Here is a 23224-nt window from a genome sequence, read left to right as displayed (position 1 = left end):
ACCTGAACAAGCCTTGTTCAGATCTCCGTGGTCTGTCATACCGGGATCTGGGCAGGTGTATCAGGTGAGCAGAGGGCCCATGCTGGTGTTCAGGAGAGACCTATGAGCATGGAGTACTTGTAAGACTAGAGTGTGAGTGCATGTGTTTGCCTGGTAGTGACTAGCTGCCAGCCAGCAAGTAGGAGGTCCATGAGATGCATAAAATGAGCTCTAGGCAATCCTGCTTTAGCAGGGGAATTGGACTAGAGGATCTCTAGGGGCCCCTTCCAACTCTGACAATTCTGTGATTCCGTGAAAAGGGCACTGAACCCAGGCAGAGGGATATGCTCTGCTGATACTTGAGGGGTCTGTGAACGTGCATGTGTTCGTTAATCTAGAGGGAGTGGGAAGGGGCGGGTGGGAGCATACTCTCAATAGTGAGCTCCGATCCTGGCCAGAGGAAAAGGAGGAAGGGGTCTTGGCTGGCTGTACTTAGGTATATGTGAGTCCTGGCAGTGTTACATGGGGGTGCTGTCTAAGGCAGTGCTTTGTCTGTGGCAGCTAGCTACATACCTGAGCTTCACTGCTGATTGAACTTGACAATGAGAAGGGAGCAGCCACATCTATGGACCTGGAATAGCGACCTCTATATCTCCAGATGCATTGGGCTGGGCTCCAACAGCAGGGCAGGAGGAATCCCTGGACTGGTCCTGGAGATGCTGGAGGTGGCAACCACTTACAACATCCCTTAACATAACTGGTGAAAGAAGATTTTGTAATAGACATTCAATATAAAGATTCTCTTTGTGAGTCAGGAATACTTGAGCTACATACATCTCAAAGTTGAGAAAACTCTGCTGGGAAAAATATCGCTATTATCCTTTTTCTGTTTTCTTGACTGCTGCCGACTCTTAGTAGGCACAGTAGAAAAGTCTATTTATTCCAGTAACTTGACTTATATGACTGCTTTTAGAAAACCATGGTGCTGTTGAAGACTATGTAAGACAAAAATGTTTGGTTTTTCCTTAAATCTAAAAGTGAAAGGGATGCTTTATAAACTTGGGATTTTAAGCCTTAACAGGAGAATCTTGGCCTCATTCATGTATACTAAGCATTTCATGACTTTGTATTCTGAACTCTAATTCTTTCTCCATTATTATGCATGATTCTGTGATGTTAAGAGCAATATTGTCATATAAAAATTAAACCTTTGACACTCTAGTGTAGGGATTGCTGAAGTTTACCTGCCTCTCCTTGGAAACAGGGTGCTGCATTTAAATCCTAACGAGACAGGAAATAGTTTTATTTGGGATTAATGTCATACAAATTATCTTTTTTTTTAATAAAGCTACAGCTTGATTTAATGAATAGTATTGGGTTCCAGAGCTTCATTCGTAGCCCTCAACCAACTATGTGACAGTAAGCATGTCGCTTAACCACTGTGTCCTACTTTCACCATCTGTGAAACTCTTTGGAAAGTCATGGAAAGCTGAATCATAGGTCTTTTCCATCTCTAGATTCTATTAGGTCATCCAACTGTCCATCTGCCAGTAGAAGATTGTTTCCTACATCCACCAGTGTTTTTCCAGTCTGGATTCTGCCCTCCCAAGTGATTGGGCTTCCATCAGTACCTTTGGGAGATGATTTTTCAGACTTTTAGATCTCATTGTCAGGAAGCTCTTCTGATATTCACAAAAAGCGATTATTATTTTTGTTAAATTAATTTTGTTCTGTTACTTTATTCCCATTATTATATGCTTGCTTATAATTCTAAGACATATGCCATTTACGCAGTGCCTTAAAGATGCAAACTCTCTGTAAGGTATCTGATATATAGAAGGAAGGATAAGGTAAGGTTTTTAAATGCAAGGTATGACCCTGTATAAGAAAGTAAGGTACTTGGTTCTTCCTGAAATTGCATGTAAGGAAGTGCACAGACTGCTCCAGATTTAGGACAGAAGCAGGATAGAATACGGAAAATTAACAATGGAGCAGGATGTTAAATGAAAGTGTTGGAATGCTTAGCAGGGATGATTAAGTAAGGAAACAGAGAAAAAGGAACAAGTATATTTTAGTTGTTGAACATGAAATTGTTTCCCTATTATATAGTACATTTTTTTTCTAGACATTTTAAAATTATCATTTGCATATCATTTACAATATATTATTTGCATTTGGACCTTTGGTCATAATTATTCTGAGCTAGTGGTTACGGTAGTTGTTTTTAAGGGTTTTCAGTTAACATCTTTCTTGTCCAGATCTGAACATAATGTTAGCTATAGGTGCAGCCCAAACACCTGGACATGTCTCATTTTCTCAAGCTGTAATACTTTCAATGGGCACTTCCAATTTAGATTTTAAATTACTGTATTTTATGTTTAAGTCATCTGCTTTCCTGGAGTTTTAGAAATTCTCCAGGTGTTGAAGCCACCGGCATTTGATATAGGCTAGATCTAGATGAAAGCTCTCAGAATAACTAGGTTTCTTTATACAGTTTTTCAGAACTATGAATGCATGGAAATTATTTGGGCTTTGCATAACAGTAGTTAAACTGCTTTTAAAATGGCATCTGGCAAACAACTGGTATGTAACATGATTTATTTGACACAGTGCTCTAGAAGGAAAAATCCAATATTGAGTGCATTCATTTGATAACATTAATAGGGCATTTTTGTAATACAACATATATAAAGTATGTATTTTAAAATAATGAGAAATCTGTCATGTGGGCACGTTTCAAAAATATTCACCTTGAAACAAAATCTACTTGTCCAGGATTTTCATTCCTTTATTTCAACTGCCAATGGAAATGCTTAAGTCCAGGAACAAAAACTGCATGTGTAGTCAGTCTCTTCAGAAAAGAGATTTTTTTTTCTCAACTTAATTTTCATTGCCTTCAACTTATATGCACATATGTTGGTAAATTCTGATGTAACTTCAGAGTTAAAGATAAGTGGAACATTTCACACCTTCCAAAGTTATTTGTAGCACAATACAGGCAATTTAAACATTCCTGTAAATAAAATCACCCTTCTGCATACTTTACTGTTGAAAAATCTCTGTTGCCCTCAGTAGTAGATACAGTCAGACTAGGTGTCAGTAAATGTTTTGTAAGTCAGTAAATGTAGTATTTACATACAGACAAAAAAATCTATATATAACAAACTAATTTTCTTCTTTTAAGAGATCAACGGGAGATGCCATGAAGTTAGAATGTTTATGAGGAAGAAGAATCTTAGAAACATTTTGTAAAAACTGATCATAAGAAGAATAAACGTATCTTTCATCCACAGGAAATAAAGCCAGATGAAGTTACCAGACTTGCTCTTAGGACAGAAGTTAATTTTGAAAGTGTCTGCAGAAAGGTAAGGGTTGTTGTTTTTGTTTTCTTGCCCCTGCTTCTGTGAGTGTGAGAGCACTCCTTAGGTAAAGGTACTTGTGTGGGTGGGAGTACATGCACATGCAGAGTGTGTTCTGTATGTTATATTGCATCTTCATTGTAGACCTTACTTTCTTTTAAAAGGAAATTTATCCAGTAGGACATATCTACCCAAAAATAATATAGCTTTTTAGTACAAGTGGCTTGTCATCTAGGCTGGTAGGCTAATCCCCAGTAACTGGAATAGAATACCAGGAAGGTTAGTAGTGGTTTTTCAGTCTTTATAAATAGAATTGTTTCGTTTATACAGTAGGTATACATAGTTCAGTTAGTGTAAATAATCTAAGCTTTCAACAACAGTTGGAAAAAGGCTCTAAATATTTTTAGATGCAGAGGGAAGTTTCCACATATGAACAAAATGTGACAAACATTAGGCTGAAGTAAAGGTGGAATTTTAACACCCCTGTGACACATTAATTTCAGTGCAATGTTTCTCCTAAAGCCAACTTGGTAAATTAACTGTCTAACTAGTGATGTGTGTAAGAGATGAAATTAAGACGTACAAGTGGGAAGACACTTGTTGAAATAAGCAGTTGAGGTTGAGAACAGACTGGAGACTCTAAAAGAAGAGTGAAAAAGAGCAGAAATAAGTAGTTTTAAGGGATGTGCTGCAGAAGTGATTCCAGAAAGCACTTCTGAATCAAAAAATATCAATACATGAAATTCTGTTATTTTCCTCCACATTATCCTAAATTCCTATGGGTGGTCTGTAGAGGAAGTCTGAAATCTGAAATCTCTGTAGTCCACAGGCTAAGTTTTAATTTAGAATTGGGTCATTTCCTCCTATAATGGCATCATTAGTTTGTAATAGAACTATACTGTTGCAAAAGCAGTCATGTGTGATGTAGTTCAGTTATTAGTATAGTATGTAGCAGGATTTTCGTGCTTCATGTGAGTAAAATCAAATTAATAGGAAAATACAGTAGGATATCATATTTCTGGAGCAGTGTTTGGATGGAAGCACCTTAATGCTTTTCCTCCTCTTAATGCTAGAAGAGAGTAAGGAAAAGGTCACAGATATGCCACCATGGAGCTAAAAAGCAGCATTCTTCTAAATTTGTTTGACCAAGATTTTCCAGTCTGAAGGTGAGATAGTGAGAAGCTGGTTACTGTAATGTTAGAAATGGTGCAGAAGGGCAGATTCTGAACATTTGAGGACAAATAGAGAGGGATTTCATGCTTGAAGATGTATTCTAAATTCAAACAGTAAGACATTTTGTCACTTCCTGTAGATGATTCTATGCCAAGAATTCAAATGCATCAGGCTTATGCTGATTGCATAAAGTATAGGGGCCCCAAAATGGAATAATTTATGCTATTGTTTTGAAGGAGTTTACAAGTTTACAGTTGGAATTTTATTTTCTAAAGACAATTTTATTGCCAAGAATACAGAAGGAATATTATTAATCTTACTAGTTTATTTTGTCCTGTTATCTTTTATATATTTGTAGTCATGACTGACTGTATGCTTTCTGTATTTACTTAAAATAGGCTTTAATTTCTCTGTAATCCTTGAAAACAGATAATACAGGTATATTCATGGAATTGTTTTGGGTTTTAGAACTGTTGTTATTTCTGTTTTCAGCAGTATGAAAGTCTGTTAATTTCACCTTGTAGTGCATGGATCTCATGTTTCAAATCAAGTTTATGGATGGGTGCTGATGCTTTTTTAGACCCACAGAGGGTTTTTAACCTCACTGCAGTAGAAGAACATGTACAATTAATTATTACAGTACTATTGAGAAGTGGTGGCTGAGCCATTGTAATTTTATTGGTTGTTATTGGTTGACTGTAACATATCTCCAACTAAAGAATGCATCCCTTCTGTGCTTTAACAAAACTTAATTTTTCAATATATTATTTCTTCTTTTCCCAAAGTTAGTTATTGAATATACAATGAAAAAATAATTTATTTTCTACCCCTAGCAATATTCTGTAGGTCACATGAAATGCAAACCACACTGTTTACCTTTTCATTAACTTGAGTTTCGAAATATTAGAAGGAAAACATCCTGTGGCTGTTTTCATTTTCAGAATAGGTTTGTTTTCATTGATAAAAAGCAATCTGTTTTTAATTCACTGTGGAATGCTGAATATTAGTTTTGCATAGAGGATATGTAGTCAAGATATTTGTTTAATTCCTTCTCCCCACTGAGATTTTATGTTCCATTACTATGTTTCCCTGTATATTTTTCAGAATAAGATAAGCATACTTTGCTATTTAAAAAGTTTGCATAGATTTCAGACAAGCACAATAAAATTGTGCCAAGTGTTTAGCAAGTAGTACTCGACCTCTTATGATTTACCTGTGAATATTGCTATACTAATGGTTGCTAATAAGCAAATAGGATTTGTAATAGTCGCAGAGTGAATTGGCTGGGGTCAACAGCGATATGACACAAGACTTCTCCCTTTTATAATTTATAAAAATGTTATAGAGCTTACCATGTCACTGTAAGACAAGATGCAGAAGGTGAGCAGTTCTTCTTTGTGCACTTCTGCTGAAGTATGTTTATTCCATTTTAATATTGCTGCAACAGGCAATAAATTCTGTTGTAAAAATTGTAATGAATGGTGCCATGCAACTTTAACTAGACTTTATATTATTGGTGCTTAGTTACAGGTGTTGAAAAATGGAACTTGTGTTTTCTAGGTTTTGACTAAGTTTTTGTGTGCTTTCTGCACAAGGTCCTCTACACTGTATTTGCCAGCCATTGACGAAAACGTGGCAGATCTGTTGTTTAATGTTTTTCAGTTGTGATGGCATTTTGAAGTGTTCCTTACAGCATATGTACCTGAACTGTTACAGGACTCTTGGTTCATTCGTGTTGTGCTCCAGCACACCAAAGTTATAAATCGGAAGCTAGTCTTAAAAATACTGTTCATCACAAGCAGGAAACTGATTTGGGAACGTGCAAAGGTCTTACCTGTTATCTTCAACTTATTGCTAATGTAGGTTTAAGGTAACTTGGATAAGTTAAGACAGGCAGGATAGATAAGTTAATGTATATTAATACTTTTCTGGTATTAAAGGATTTATATGTGTCATCTGTGCTGTTTCTGTTTGGTCCACCTGTGAACACCTTCAGCATAACTGCAGTTGGTTTTGTTGCCTTTGCACTAGTGCTGGCAGACATCAAGTAATCATTGTGGCATCTCATTTAGTTTTTCTTCCAATATGACATGAGAAAAAAACCCTGTGATTTAAACACTGACAAAATTGTGCTCCAGCATAATGGAACTCTCTACTGCAAGGAATGATTGGGAGTATTATTTTGCATTAAGTCAAAATACTTATTTTCTTTTTTTTCTAAATAATAAAGCCTATGTGCTTCAAAATTCAGAGACTTTCAGATTTGGGGCAGGCAGGAGGAGCAGAATTGAAACTGAAACTGTGAAGAACTATTGTATTTTTCTTTGAGTGAAGAATAGAGTACCAGTATACATTATTGTCAGAGCGTGAGCTGAGCACATGCTTCTGACTTACAGAATTATCAACACATATTTGCAGATGATAAATAAGATGATTAAAAAAAAGATGATAAATCCTCTGGTTTTTTGCTTCCAGATACAGTCTTCACATAACCTTAGTAGAATAGTTTTCCTCTTTTTGGATTGAGCTCTAATCTGCGGTCCTTGAAGAGCATCACCTTTTCATACTAAGTCCTGTATTTTCACCCGTTACTCCAATCCTGTTATGTTTGAATCATGCAGATGCTTGTCTGCAAAGAGGGTTCTGCACAGCAAATTTTGAGGATACTCTGATCTTCAAAGTTTGTTGAGGCCATCCACAACCCTCTGAGTCTCAAGATTACTGAAAAACTTGCCCCAATTTCTAAGTGTGTTGAGAAACTTCTTCTAGCCCAGAAATGTAAGCCATTACTTGGTCTTAGAAGCACTTTTTTTTGCTAATGTAAGGCCTGGTAAGCTTATTTTGGATTGCTTCATGTTCAGGAACCAAATTTGTCTTGTTTGGAATTTAAAAGGAATTCAAAGGCTTTAGAAACAGGATCTCAGGCAGCTCATGCATGGCCATAGAGAGACGTGCCAGCATTTGAGTGAGCAGCCTAGTGCACAGTGTGATTTTCATTAAAAGTCTGAGCTGCCTGATGTGGACACCTGTACTTAACATGGTTTTGGAGGGGTGACATTAGTACTGTCTAGCTTCAGGTCCAGATATTTTTAATGGATACCCAAAAGCTATTATGCTACAGTTAAAATTCTGGGGGTTCTTTCAGGGGTGAGTGAATTTAATATCTACAGCTCTTTACCTCAGTCAAATGAATTTGGGATTGGGGAACCAGATTAACACTAATTGCCTCACATGTGAGAAGACCCTATTTCACCTCCCAGACTCTCTGTGAATTCACTGGATCTCTGGTGCAGGACTAAGGAAGTCCTTGGGCAAAAAGAACATGAGAAAGATGTAGAAAGGTATTTCTGCCTGGGACAGACAGGGAAAAAAGGATGAAGTTACTGGACAGATTATGTATTATCTTTCTTCCTTTCAAAAGAGTGTTCAAATCACATCAAAATAACATTTCTCAGATTCGTATCACCTTCTTTCTAAACTATGTCGGTGATGGCTTGAAATTAGTCTGCTTATCAGTCCACAACCTCTCTCATCAGAAACCAAAAAAAGACTAAGACTAGGGTAGTCACAGTGTTATATGTTATATAACAGTGTTATATGTTCTTCGTTGTGGATTTGCACTGAAACATGTTTCACACCAACAGTCTGTGAAAGGCAGTTTATGAAAGGCTACTAACTTTGAGGCATTAATTAACAGTAAGTAATTATTTGGAGCATCAAGTTCCCTACAGACTATCACTAGATGGTAATCTTTGGTTGGAAGACATGGTTACAGAGCCAATAAATGCATAAAGTTTATTCTAATGAATACACTTATTTATTAAGGAAATTTTAAACTTGATACAGCTAGTACTTTTCAACTGCGTGTCAGAGAAAGAAAGGAAGTTGAAGTTTCTGAAATGAGTAGAATTTTTGATTAAACACATCTGCATCTGAGGAGGGACAGTCATACCTGTGTTTTCTGACTTTGAAAAGTATAAAGGCTTCTATTTTAGCTGTCAATCCTAATTGTACATTTGTGGTCTTTGCCTTAATTTATTTTTAAAAATGTACTTTCTACTGGACAATATATAAAACCAAAACCTCTGTATTCTCTGTGGATTTTAAACTGAGGAAATGCACTAGTTCATCATAAAAGGGGGCTGATGCAAAGTCTCTTGCAGTTTAATTGAAGACTTTCCATTAACTTCAAAGGCTTTGGATCAAGCACAGAATAGTTGCTGTCTTTCGTTTGGGTTTTGAGGGATTTTTCCACAACCTCCTCCCTTCTTTCCCCACCTCCAAGCCCCCCTGAAGAATTCTACTCACTACAAAAACATTCTGATTAGGATAGATGTTATTATTGATATAAAACTTCTGTTTCAGTTAGTGCCTTTAATAGCCACATAACTTGATAATTACTTCTCTGGATTTTTAACATTCTTTGCTTATGAAAATATTTTGTTTGCAATCCATAAACCATAGGGAGAGAACTACTGTATGAATCAGTCTTTTCTGTAATATTGATCTGATAGTCTCATCAGCTTTGTATAACGTGCTTATTAGTTCTTTGCACTTCGCTTTTTTGTGGTTTGGTTTTGGCAATGTGGAGAAAAATGGCTGGTGTTTTTGAGACACCCCTGAAAAACTGCATTCTCGTTTCTTATCTGGATTCTGGTTGTTGCACGCTTCTTAAATTACAAATCATATATAAACAATCAGAGCATGATTATATGAAGAAAATGTGATAATTTAATCGCTTAGAAATCACCTACCTGCACACTGTTAAGAAACTCCCTGTTAACATTCCTCCCCTCCATCCCCCCCCCTTCTTTTTGAGTATCAGTTATTGGAAATAAGTTGTCAACTTTACTTACTTTAGGTTGAGAATGAATGCATTGCCTTGTTAGGTAAAAGATGTTTCCATTCTCCAATAACGTGTTTATGCTGAGAATAGTAAAATAATAATATTCCATTTACTTTCCTACCTGTTAAAATGTTATGTTCCTTTCTTATTTTAGTATGGAAATAAAGGTATTCATTTGCATATCAAATACCAGATATGTAATAGTTGATGGGGAGGGCTGCTTTATCAGGGAGTGTAGGGGTTAGGGTGAGGGGTAGTGGTTTCAAACTGAAAGAGGGGAGATTTAGATTAGATACTAGGAAGAAATTCATTACTGTGAGGGTGGTGAGACACTGGAAGAGGCTGAAGTTGTGGATGCCCCATCCCTGGAAGTGTTCAAGGCCAGGCTGGATGGAGCTTTGAGCAACCTGGTCTGGTGGGAGGTGTCCCTGCCGGTGGCAGGGGGGTTGGATGATCTTTAAGGTTCCTTCCAACCCAAACCATTCTATGATCTGTCAACATCTTACGGTCTTGGAAATGTGTTGCACTGATTTAATAGCACAATTTCCTGTAACACAGTCAAAAATAATTGACTTGATGCTGGGAATCAGTGTTGCAGAGTTGAATTCTTTTTGTCCTGAGAATTTTGACTCTGTTTGAATGGAAGTTACGCTGAATGTATGAAGCCACTGTTTTCTGAGAATTTTCCATGTCAAACACCAGATGTTAACGTTAAACAGAAATGTCTGTGGTCTTCCTAAGACTACTGATGAAGTGAAGAATTTTGCATTCAGTGATGAATATCACATTCAGGCGTAAATACTTTCTCTGTGTGACTGATTGTTTTTTGTTTTCTTTTCCTGAAGGTTCCTCATCTTCCAAATTTGATCACTTGAACTGCAAGCTGTTTAGCATGTGTTTCATATATACTCTACATCTTAGAGCCTAGAATCCCATTGCTATGGCTGCAACTGAAGTTTTATGTCAGTATAAAATTAAGCTTGTCAATTTTTGACAAATCTTTCTCCACTCTTCTCCCACCTACTTCTCCACCCAATTGCCCATCTGTCAGCTATCCTAGCCAGTATCAATCCCTTCCTGTGCTTCCAATGGGAGACTTCAGGCTCCTGTCTATGTTATGTTCTGTCTGCTGCCCTCTCACCTTTGGTTAGCTATTACTTTCCCTTCCACGCTCTTCCCAGTACTTTATCTGGGCCAATTTGTAGGTCTCTTCTCCATCAATCAGCCCCTTTGCTAGGGGCATTCATGCTAGGCTCCCACACACGTGCCTCAGTAAGGTCACCATTTGACTGCAAAGAGATAGACTAGACCAGTTACCATCATCTTCAACAGCAGAGTAGCAATTGCAGTGATCTCAGTTTAATTACAGCTTGGATTTTGTCCATTCTGGAAAGAATCTTTTTAAAGTTCAGTATTGAAATAAACAGCTAGTAACTTTGGCAGTTTTTCACAGAGATGCTACATTTATCTCTGACACAAAAGGCTGTCTCCTGTCAAATATTAAATTACTAGTCCAGGGATCTTTCTACCGCTCATTTGCATTCCTATGAAGCTCTATTGCTTAATTTTGTTGCCTAGCTGAACTGATTGTTCAAGATTATTAAAGTGTATTCCTGTCCTTGGACAAGGCTCAATCTCAAAAGTGGTGTGATTGCTTTTTTATTTTAATATGCTCATTTAGTTTATTTGGTGTGTCAGACCAGAATGTGGGCAGGCATGTTGTTGTCTGTAAAGCTCAGAGGGAGTCAATTCATATTTTTGTGAGTGATATTTGGCCTGGATCATCTAGTAATTCAGACACAGCAACACACCTGCAAGCGGATAAACAGACAAAAAGGAGAACAGGGAAGAGCAGTGTTTTTAAGCTCAGGTATGCCTGTGGTAGTGATGTTGTGATACATGGTGTATCACATGCACCTGGATGTATTTTTCAGATCCAGAAAGATTTATGTCACGGCAGTCATTTAAAATAGGAAGGGAAGTTGAGAGTTGCTTGTCTTTTGTGAGTATTTAAGTGATGTGTATAAGTATCGTACTGGATATGAGCTGTCACAGGAACAGTAGAGGAAAATGAAATGTTAGAGTAGTCTTGTTTCTATGCTTTCCTTGAAGGAAATGCAGGGGTGGGGGGGGGGGGGGGGGGGGGAGGGTTCCACTCTGGATGGTTTGGTTTTTTTTTTTTTTTTTTTTTTTTTTAAATAAACAAGGCCAAGTTACTGATGTCCAGAATCTCCTTGGTATCCTTCTCCAAAGTATTGTTCAGACTTGCATGCAATACCTAGGAGGCAGGCAGAGGTCCAGAATCTTAATGGGTGGATGAAAGTAGGGTATAGAAAAGGGAAAGATTTAGGTGTTTGGGTAACCTTTGGAGCAAGAGGAATCTGGACAGGAAAGATGAGATGCATAGCAATCAAAATTGTGCCAGGCTGCTGACACTGAAAATTGTAAAGGAATACTAAACTAAAAGCAAACAGAAGATTATATTGATGAAGGAACATCTAATTCACAAAGATGAGACCATCAGGGGACATGTGGCTACTTTTCAGGACATCTCTTAAAGGCCAAGGAGGGAACAGCTTGATCCGATAAATAATGAAGGTAAATCAGGCTGCCTACAGTGCCAGTTGATTGGTACCTCCAATACTAAGCTACAAAGCAAGGATGTAAATTACATTAAAACTCCAACTGGTATGGAATTACAAAAAACTCCAATTGGTATGGAGTGCTTCCATACCAATCCTTGCAATGAAAAATTAATGGGGTAAACTAGACTGCATACATCTTCATCACAGATACAATAGATACCTTCCTTCTAATTAGTGAAAGGTACAATCTTTCCGGGGATAATGGGGTAGGTTCTATGTGCATGAGAGCGGCGCTGTGTTGTGAAGCACTGTATTTTAAGTCTACCAGCAAAAATGTATAACAGGAAAAGTGAAGTACTAAGTCTCTTGAATAGAAGTTCCAACTGTCATAAAAGTTCAGTAGTAGCAATGTGCTACAGCCTCCAGTCAGAGTGATGATGGCAAACAGAAAATGTTAAATCAGTTTAGAGAAGCTACAAATGTAGGACAGATATTAATAGTGAGAGTTTTCTGTTACCCTTAATTCATTTGGGTACTAAAGAGAGAATCTTTGAATTGCTTTGAACGTTAAGTGTTAAGATGTCTTTAATCTTACATAAGCAATTGTAATCACTTATGTTAAAGATTGACAACTACTCACATGTTACTAACTGGAAAAGTTCTTTATGTACACTTTGTAGTGTGACTCAATTGCATTACAAAACACAAAAAAAAAAAAAATCTGACATTCCTGATATTTCTAAAAATGAAAAACAGCTGCTGCTGTCTTTTGCTTTTTTTTTTTTATTTTTATAAATGAAACTCTATCAGTGTTTCATTCTGTATCACCATTCTGGTTTCTTTCCCCCTTTCCTATCCAGATCAGTTTTTAAAGTGCTGCAACTCAGAATTAAGAAATAGATGTTTATAAACATAAAAGCTAAAAAAAAATTTAAAAAGGGAATTAGAAGGGCTCTTTCAGCTCAATATGAAGCCCATCAGTCTGTTAAGACTGGAAAATCAGATGTAAAGTGCTGGTGGCACTATTGCTTGAACTTTTAAAACTTAACTGAAGGAGAAAAATTAGATGTTCTTGAATTACTGGAATTCTGTTTAAGGAAAAGTCTCATCTATTGGGACGTCAATGAATGCAGCTCCTAGTGCGGCTACATTAAAAAGTTACAGCTTGGTAAAATGAGAGTGTAAGTTTACAACACATTACTCATCTAAGGCAAGATTACTAGGTAAGAGAAAGTATGGGAAACGTGAAATTAACTAGTCAGTTTAATGCTGTTACACTTTCACTTAAAGGGCGATGGTCTAATTTTTCTTGATTTTGATATACAAATAACTGCATGATGATTGAAATGGTTGAGTGACTGCACGTCAGGAAAATGCTGTATGCCAGAGGTCAGTAATAATAATGCAATGCTCTAGAAGATGCCTGAGAGCCTCTAAGCATAAAGGTGATAGTTGTCTGTGCCATCTTGTGAACTGCCCACATCCAGGATTTCCATTTATTTTACATCCATCATCTGCTGATAGGCTCAAGTAATATCAGGGGTTCCATATAAATCTGACATGTGTTTATCATTAGACTAAGTTTCAAATGCATATACTCCCTCAATAGACTTAATGATGGAAAATCTACATTTTGGTGCCAAAGAAGTGGTATGTTTATCTCAAATATTTTAATAGTTTTTCAGTGAACAGAAATTGTATTTCCATTGTCCTTTTCAGAAAGTGGCTGAAAAACATATAGATTAAAAGAAATGTGTTTTCAATTGTGCAGGAAAATTGCAGTGTGATATGCCAAGAAATTCTGTCTTGTTTTGAATAGCATATTAGAACATGGCCTACCCCTGGTTAGTGTATGCAGCGTTTGTGAAGCCTTAAGTCATCTGTGCCTCCAAATCCCTGGCTCTCATATTTAGTTCCTTCAGCGGTGCTGTGAACGTAAATACATCTCTCCTCTGAGTTTGTATCTGAAGACATTGACCTGACAATACTCTCTAATTACATATAGGTGCATTCCCTGGTGGTAATGCTTGTAAATGTGAAGGTCTGAGGAAGACAGGGTTTGTTGGCAGGGATAAATTATTCACCTTACATGATAAATTATCTGAAATATACGTGATTGAATTGAAGTTTGTTTTTCAAATATTAGCTAGTTTTGATGTTTTGCATCTGTTTTGAATTTGAAGATCGGAGCTACATCTACTTCCTCTGTTATAAACTGTCTTTTATATGTGCTTATACATATGATACTGCATCGGGCTGCATCTGACAAGTGATAATTTGAGGCTTGAACATGTATTTTGCAGCAAAATATAGTAAGGATGTCTCATGATTACATCCCTGAAAGTTTGGTACAGAGTTTTGTCACCAAATCGACTTCCTAAGGAAGCTGCTGGATATCTTAATTCTGAAACTTCTCAGGTTTGTCCAAGGCAGAATCCCATGGACTTCTTAGTTTCATTAAATAGTTTTAGTAATGTGGTGCTCATCTCTGTATCTCACCAATTTATTTGCTACCATCTGCTTCTACTCAGTCTTTGGACATGCCTGTGATGCACAGCTGGATCTTGGGAGCTCAAATGCATTCAGGTCGTAGTGATCTCAGACAATTCTGTTTCCTGCTCAGCTTGCAGAACTGCCTGAGTATTCTTGGTCTACTTCATGTTTCTGCTCTCTTTTCCATAACAAATAAGTGTAGGTAACCAATTTTTAAGATTTTGTTTTCCCAGATAGTGATTGTTTTGACTTCCATTTTGAGATTGGCCACTGTAATTCACTGTTCAGAGTTAATAAACAACTGCCTATTTTGAGTCTCCAGACCCTCATTCTAGATAGCCACTTAGGAGCAAATGATCTCTCAACTTAACTTTTCTGCAAAAGTCAGTTGTGGTTTCAGATCTGATATATAGTGGTTGTCAGACTAGTTTATATATGACCTTTCCTCCAAATTTCATTATATTCTCTGAAGAAGTTTATGTGAGTTTTGTGGCAAAGACCTTTCTCGTATTATTCAAAGCTACTGCCTGTTAATCTGAGACGCATTTTGTTTCTGTTGTCCCTGAAGTACATTTTTTGCTTCAGGGCTTCTATTTCATCATATTTTGCTTTCCATTTTACTTTCTCAATATGATTGTCTTTTGCGTGATTTGGATTGGGTTGGGTTTTTTGTGGAGGGGTTTGGTTTTTTTCTTTTTAATGGCATCTATTTTGCTGTGCTGTGTGCCAAATTTTTTTATTCGGTTTGGCAAGACTCATATATTTTATGGTGATACAGTGCCTGTTTGAATGTCTAAATATATGAAATGCACGGTGCTTGCTTTACATCCTCTTTCATAACCTTAAGATGTTAATGGGTTTTTTTCTTCAAAACTGTGTGCGTTTTTTTTGTGTGGGATGTCAAACTGAGAGAATTATAGACACATATTCTTACTAGCTCTGGAGGAAGTGAAGAAGAATTAGCATCATTCAGTATTCCCACAATCCCATATTTTCAGTTTACACGTAGAGTTGACCTTATTGTGTGTTAGGAACTAATTAAGAATCCAGGCCTGCTTTATTCAAGATTTTTTTGCCAGAGCAAAAAAATATTTTTCCTCATTGAAACAATAATAGGAATTATTTTATGCCTAAAGAGAAGAAGGAAAAAAATAGTACAATGTTAAATACGTAATTTGTACTTGGACAGGTCTGGAGTTTGTGCCAAGCTCTGTTGTAGATCTCTGTTTGGGATGAAACACTCCATTTCTCTTTGACCATTTCCCACTCTGAAAAACAAGTATTTACCACACACTTGTGTGACTGGCTAAGATAGTTTTGAGAGGTTCATCCAGACAAACTCTATTGATTGTTTTACACTCCAAGTAAATATGGTCTTGTTACACTTGTAAAGTGCTGGACTTCTTAAAGGGCCTTCAGACTTTTTCAAATGCTTGGATAGTATGTATATTTTATCATGCATGCAGCAGCTGATAGGAAGAAATCTATTTTTGCTTGAATTTAGGGCCTATTTTGAAACTCTTATTTTAAAAGAAGAGGAGACAATGGTAGAGACAAGCCTGTACATTTTACTTCTTTTTGATGAAAGATAAGGTGAACTGCATGTAGGAGTGAAAGTAAATCTAAGTGAACAAGTTAGGGGAAAAGAATAGCTTTGGTCCAGACCTACAAATGAAATTAGGGCAGTGTAAGCATCTTGATAGTGTTTAGAAGAATCTCATGCTTCTTCCTTATGCTGGTTTCAAGAGTCTGCCAAAGTCAGTGATGAGTTGGCAGTCAGTGCTACTGCTATCAATGTAAGGTCAGCTAGATTCTCCAGGCCTTCAGCTCTCGTTGTGTGCAATTCTGCAGATGAGTGAAAAGATTGTCCAGCATACCCCTGCTGCCATGGGTCTTCAACTTCTGTAATGCTTGCAAGATAAATAAAGTAAATATCCAAATATTTTCATGATTGAATTACCGTAACAGAAAACAATGTAAACCAATATGAACGGTGGCAAGCATTGAAAAAAATAATTAACAAGAAGCCAAGGGGGCCTCAGGTTTACTTGTGTATGTTAATGTTCTGTAAGAAATTGTTCAGTTTTCCTTCTGTTGTTCTATAACAAGGCATAATCCCGCTGAGGTTTTTTTTTTTTGCAAAGGCTTTAGATCTGTTAGGACATACATTTTAGCATCAATTGGAAATTTTTCATGAGTCTATTTTAAAAATTATATACAGTCCAATAAAAAAATAATCTATTGGGACCTCCATGATTTCCTGACATCCATACGGAACTAGTTTTCACCTGTCTTGCTGTTAAGGTTGTATAGCTGCTTTTTTGTAACACTTGTACCATCACTTTAATGTTACATGGAAAATTAGGAAAGCTTGAGTACAAACTGATTAGAAATCTGACAGATTTTGGCTATCCATTTCCAGTGCAGAGTCTGAAACATTTAGTGCTGATGTTTCTCTCCTTTGAATACTGTGGAATTGTTCTGTGTTATTTCTGTACTTGGGAGAACCACTGTCTTTTAAACTCTTGCCAAATCCAACAGAGACCTGTTTACTGCATTCCCTAGTTGATCCATCCTCCTATTATGAAGGCGAGTGCATTGGGTTTGCATGGCCAGGTTTTGATAGCCAGGGGAGGCTACAGGGTGGTTTCTGTGAGAAGCTGCTAGAAGCTTTCCCCTTTGTCCACTAGAGCCAATGACAGCTGTCTTCAAGTCGGACCTGTGGCTGGCCAAGGATGAGCCCTTTAGGGTCAGTGGTAGCACCTCTGTGAGAACATATTTAAGAAGGGAGAAAAAAAAAAAAAAAAAAGCACAATTACAGCTGGAGAGAGGAATGAGAATGTGTAAGAAAAACAACTCTGCAGACACCAAGGTCAGTGAAGAAGGAGACAGAGGTGCTCCAGGTGCTGGAGCAGAGTTTCTCCTGCAACCCATGATGAAGACCATGGTGAGGCAAGCCAGCCCCTGCAGCCCATGGACGTTAATGGTGGAGCAGATATCCACCTACAGCCTGCGGAGGACTCCATGACAGAGCAGGTGGGTGCCCAAAGGAGGCTGTGACAGCATGGAAAGCCTGTGCTGGAGCAGGCATGTAATAGGACCTGTGGACCCCTGGAGAGAGGAGCCTATGCTGGAGCAGGCTTGCTGACATGACTTGCAACCCCGTGGAAGGCCCATGCTGGAGCAGTTACTGAAGAAGTGCATCCTGTTGAAAGGACTCACACTGGAGAAGCTTGTGGAGGAGTGTCTCCCATGGGAGGGACCCCGCACTGAAGCAGCAGAAGAGTGTGAATGCCTCTATTCAGCTGAGAAACGAGAGCGATAGTGCAGCTTTGGTGCCCACCTTATGTCCAGCTGTGGTCAGTGCACTACAGTCAACAAACAACCTCTTGCTGTCAGGAACTGAGAGACAGCAGTGCTGCCACGAGTGGTATCAATAACCGACTGCCTCTCATACTGAAATCTGCACCATGTCTGGTGGCCACGAATCACATACTGTATGTCTCGCAGACATGAAGGAAGAGGGAGAACTAACAGCATTTCACAGTCAGAAAGTGACTTTTCTCAAGGGTCGTATTCCAAAGCAGTATGAGGTCATGGGATGGACTTGGCTACGTACCAGCCATGATCTGGCACCTTTAGCCACCCTGTGACTCCACATTAACTACATCTGCTTTTATGAATGACAGCTGTAACTAGTTAGAGCTCTGGGAAGAACGTGTGAATTAACAGGTTTTCTGGCTTGGTTTTTTTTTTTTTTTAAAGAGACAGCTCCCCTCCTAAGCTGCTACAAAGGGTATCGCAATGACATCTTGTTTTGGCCCAGAATTGGAAATTTTTTAATTTTTTTTTTTTATGCTTACCTGGTTTAGCATTATCTTTGCCATTTTTTTTACTTAAAATTACGCTGTTACACTCGACATTAACTTACACTTCCAGTTTGTTTAGAAACGAGTATGACAATCTTCAGGGTTACTTTTTTGTGTCATAGCTTTTGCCACGTACTGTATACTTGTAAGTGGGGTTCCTGACTGTCTCCATTTGAATGCCGTTATTTTAAATAACTGAGAGATAATCTGAAGTGACAGATGCAGTGACCAAGCATTACCAGTTTGATAGCACTGTCCTTTGTCCCAGCTGAAATTTTAATAGTAGTCTTTGTAGTGGTATATTTTTCTGGTAGCAGCCTTGTTTCTGCTGAGACTTGTAGCACGGTAATCCCCTTCCATACAAAAGGCAATTGAAGAATGGAAGCATGACCTCTTTCTTTCCTATTATTGATTATCATTATAGCAGAGAGGGTACAAACAGAAGTAGGCTTCAACATTCAGTAAGAATATGGTCAGAAGTCTTCATTTCATGTTCCTGAGTTAATCCCAAATTTCTGCCCTTCAATTCTTACTGAAACTCTACTGTCTCAAGCAGGCTAACGAGGTATCCCTTTCAGCTCCTGCAATCACATCTGTCGCAAGGCCCTGAGACGTTCAATGTCTTCTCTGCTTTATCATCTGCATTACATGAAGCAGGTACTACCTGCACAACTTTTGCCTGATTTTTTTTTTTACCCAGGGCTGCCAGCTCTCAGAGCCATTCCATACTTCTTCTGATCCCAGTTTCATCACATCTCAAAACTTGCATTGTGAATCTGTTTTTATCTTAGCAAGCTTGTAATGTCCATTCTCTTTCCAATCATTCCCACATTGTACAAAGTTTGTCTTCCTTATGTGGGGCATGCATGTGTGCTTGCACATGTGTGAGTTATACAACTGCTGCTTTATTATGCTGTAACTGACAAGTTATGTTTTGAGGTTTGTGCACATCTGTGTGCACATCTACCATTCAGGCTGAAGAATGCTTGTTTCTGCAGTTTGGGTTTCTTCTCATTTTAAGACATCTGAAAACATAGAGATCAGTGCAGTTAATGCAGTTAAATGTCCACATGGAATTTAGTGAAACATGTCAGTGATGATAGATAGACATCTATAACTCTATATACAGAAATAATGCATTACTTACCAAGATAAAAAGTTTGAGGAGACGTGACTTTCAGGTGGTTCTGTATGTAGCTTACAACTTCTCACTGAAAAGTGTGACCATACAGTACTCAGTTCTTTTGTTCATTCTGCAGCACCTCAGTTGCACATGGAATGAGAGAGAATGTTCCTATGGAGAGTATTAGGACATTCTTGCATGAAAAAATGAGCAGTATGTAATAATACAAGAAGTAGCAAGAACATGTGAGAATAAATGTGTACAATTTCAGTATCTGCATAATTAAACATACAGAGGGCAGGAGGAGGGGGAAAGGGTGTTCTTGCTGTAAATAGAGTTGACATTTTTCTGGTAAGTTTTACTTTCTGCCAGGGTTTTATATACTGGAAAACACTTGAGGAAAAATAAATCGAGCATTGGATGTGCCAAAAAAACAGAAAAATGAGAGATTTTAAAGAATGTGAATGTCATATTCTATGTTTGTTGGCTACTATCTATCAGTGTGAGTAGTGTTTGAGAAGTATTTTGCTATAAGGAAAAAATGTGGTTATTCCATACGGATTGGCATGTATATGCTTAAACCCTTTCTATAAATATTTGAATTAAAGGACACCAGATGTTGCACAGAAGCTGCTGCCGCTTTCTGAACTTCATGGTATATTCTTTCAAAACCCACAGGAAGTAACTGAGGGAAAAAGTGTATTAATTAAGTTCAGAAATAGATTTTCCAGCTGTAGAAAAATCTCCAAAGAAAATAGCATTTGATCTTCAGAAATGTGAGCTTACTGTCCCAGGAATCCGGTGGCAGCATGCAGCACTGTCACATGGAGATCAAAATTCAGATTTCAAGTTCTCAGAGCTAGGCTAGCCTGAAAGCAAGCCAGTCTGTGGCCTTTGGAAGTGGACCCATCTTTTGACCCATCTCCTCTGGCCAGTGTTCATACTTCCGTAGACAGACTACAGAGAAAACATTTTTCCAGTTTTTCTTGACCTGAAGAAGTAAAGTTGTAATAGCAGAGACATGAGGAGAAAGGAAAGTTCTAGAATTCCCAGATGCTGTACACCTCAAACATGAAATATAAGCAGACATACCTAGAGTATATTTTGTAAGCTCTAGAACTATGGCAAAAGAAATACGAATGGGATTTGCTTTGCATTGTTTGAGGAACAAGAATTACATTTTGTGAACGAATTAAATGTTTCTGCTTCTAGAACAATTGGCTCTGTTGTAGCTGTAGTGTCTTCTGCTCTATTTCCTTCATGCCAAAGCACTGTAAGTAACTCTTCTGCACTAGCAGTTGGCATGAAGTGTCCGTCTATCTTTATGGATTGAATACATAACTGTTTATACTAAGTGGCATAGTTCTGCTGGAAGAAAATGTACATATGAATGAGGAAGATTCCTCACTGAGCACTTTTATGTCAAGCAAATCAGATATTTTAAACATGCATTGCTGATGTATTAGGTAGTGTTTGCGTCACGGTTTGACCCCAGCCAGCAACTAAGCACCCAGCTCACTCACCCTACCCCTACAGGATGGGGATAGCATCAGAAGAGCAAAAGTGAGAAAAATTTGTGGCTTGAGATAAAGACAGTTCAATAAGTGAAGAAAAGCTGTGTGTGCAACCGAAGGAGAATAAGGAATTTATTCACAACTTCCCATTGACAGGCCGATGTTCAGCCACATCCTGGAAGGCAAGATTTCATTTCATGTACCGATTACTTTAAAAGACAAATGTTAACCACACACACACACAGCCCCCCTTCCTTTTCCTTTACTTGAGCTTTTATTGCTGAGCACGACTTGATATGGAAGGGAATATCCTTTTGGTCAATTTGGATCAGCTGTCCCAGCTATGTTTCCTTCCCAGCCTCTTGCCCACCCCCTGCCTGCTTGTAGGGAGGGCAGAGTGAGAAACAGAGAAGACCTTGATGCTGTGCAAGCACTGCTCAGCAATAACTAAGACATTGGTGTGTTACCAATTCAAAAATCTCTTAGTCACAGATTCAAAGCACAGCACCATCATGGCTGCTATGGAGAAAGTTATCTACATCCCAGGGCAGAGCCAGGACATCTGTTGAGCTTGATCTGTTGTGGTGGTCTCTCAGGACAGGAGAGGCATTGTGTTGTCTTGAGTTGTTGGGCACCAAAACCAGCTCAGGTTGGGTCGCACGGCACATGGCCAGTTCATTACAGGGCTCATTATCTGTTGGCTCAGGTGGCTTCTGCTGTAGTACCTCCTCTAGCATGTAACTCAAATCACACGTAGCAACAGTTTAAAGATTTATCCGTTGCAGTACCATTAGGAAGAAGGTGTGTCTTTTCTCCTTTCTCCCAAAGAATTCCACTGCAAGCTTTAAGAATCCTTCCTGCTAAATTTGTGTTTTACGGGCCTGTTACACCTCCTTTCCCTCTTTAAAAAAGGAAGCCAAAGCTGTCTTTGGAAAAGTCTTAGATACCTCTCATTTTTTTCTTCAAGCAGAGTGATGACAAGAACCTGAAAATGAGATAGCTTTTACAATGTGTCATTTTTGTGACTTCTGAGATATAAAAGGGGAAGTCGGAAATGGGAGCAATTCCTATGTTTCTCCTTTTTCTTCAAATTAAAGCATGAAGATCATGTTTGTTCTTTGAATCAGTCTACAGAGTTCCAGTGTTCTACCACGTCAAATCCAAGGCTGTTTGTCTTTAAGATCAAGTTAGACCTTGTTTTTCAACCACATTTAATGTATATTCCTTCAAACCTGCTATGTCATTTTGCCTACTTTTATGGAATCCTTACTTCTTGCAAGCTGCTGTACTCCTTCATGCAGAATTCCTTCTACCAATATGATGTTCTTTATTCAGAGGGTTCATGCATTTGCTTTGCATATGTAACAAATAGTCAATGTAAAGTCAGTGGGTTAGCTCTGAAAGGTAGGCTCTGGTAGGCTTTTAAAATAAAAATCATGTTATCCCTACTCAATACCTGAGAAACGGCAGATTTACATGTCTATTACATTTCTGTCAATGTTTGAGCAGACAAATTTTTTCCTCATTTAGGATGATGGTAATACAAGAAAAATAAGAAATATTCAAATATTATAGTGTCACAAACACTTTTCCTCTTGTTCAGTTAATATCCAGAATCACATTATTATGCATTGTAGCATAACTGATACAGACCTGTATAAATAAATATTCACTGTTTTATTGACTTCATGCCTTTGAATTTATGTTGTATAGCCAAATTGCACAGCAACTGAGCGAGCCATTGCAAGACTTGCAACACATCCCATCTTGAAACCCAGATTTGTTGAACTTAAAGGTATGAAATATTATATTTTCTTGTTCATTACTTCAGTAGCTTACTGGTGCATTACCCTGTTCCTGTATAGTCCTGACATGAACAACCAGTATAAAAAGAAAAGTTATTTTTAAAAAAACAACAAAAAACTCCTGTAATTACCTTAACTAATTGCAGTTAACCAAATGTCATAAGCTTGTAGTCATTTATATTGTTAGAAATGGGCTTATACATGACAGAATACTTATGACATTTAAGATATAGGGTGTGGGACAAACAGGGCTTATAATAGGAACTCTAAAAATCAGTTGGGTATAATGGAGTATCTCTAAATTAAATAGGACTGAACTGGCAATGAGCACAATAACATGCAGATACAAAGGTTAAAGGAGTGTTACAGCTGGGTTTCCAAAGGCGACCAAAAGGTTTTGCAGATGACTCCCTTAAACTTCTCTGGAAACTGTCCCCAGAATCCTTAGGATATGTTTCCTGACTTTTTAGGTTATCTC

The 23224-nt window shown here is 37.9% G+C and overlaps 1 protein-coding gene across 3 annotated transcripts in view; it reads left to right on the top strand.

The window, feature by feature from the left end:
* SRFBP1 (serum response factor binding protein 1) overlaps positions 1-23224 on the top strand; it is a 76627-nt gene that overhangs the window by 50261 nt on the left and 3142 nt on the right. For all 3 annotated transcript variants that reach the window (XM_014953419.1, XM_014953420.1, XM_014953421.1), the window contains exons 4-5: positions 3273-3344; positions 22655-22736. In XM_014953419.1, the coding sequence (XP_014808905.1) occupies positions 3273-3344; positions 22655-22736 (154 nt within the window). The remainder of the gene's footprint in view (positions 1-3272; positions 3345-22654; positions 22737-23224) is intronic.

Source organism: Calidris pugnax, unplaced genomic scaffold (assembly GCF_001431845.1).
Source record: "Calidris pugnax isolate Ruff unplaced genomic scaffold, ASM143184v1 scaffold209, whole genome shotgun sequence".
NCBI lineage: Eukaryota > Metazoa > Chordata > Aves > Charadriiformes > Scolopacidae > Calidris > Calidris pugnax.
The sequence above is the reverse complement of the archived record's forward strand: the minus strand, read 5'-3'. Positions and strand labels throughout refer to the sequence as shown.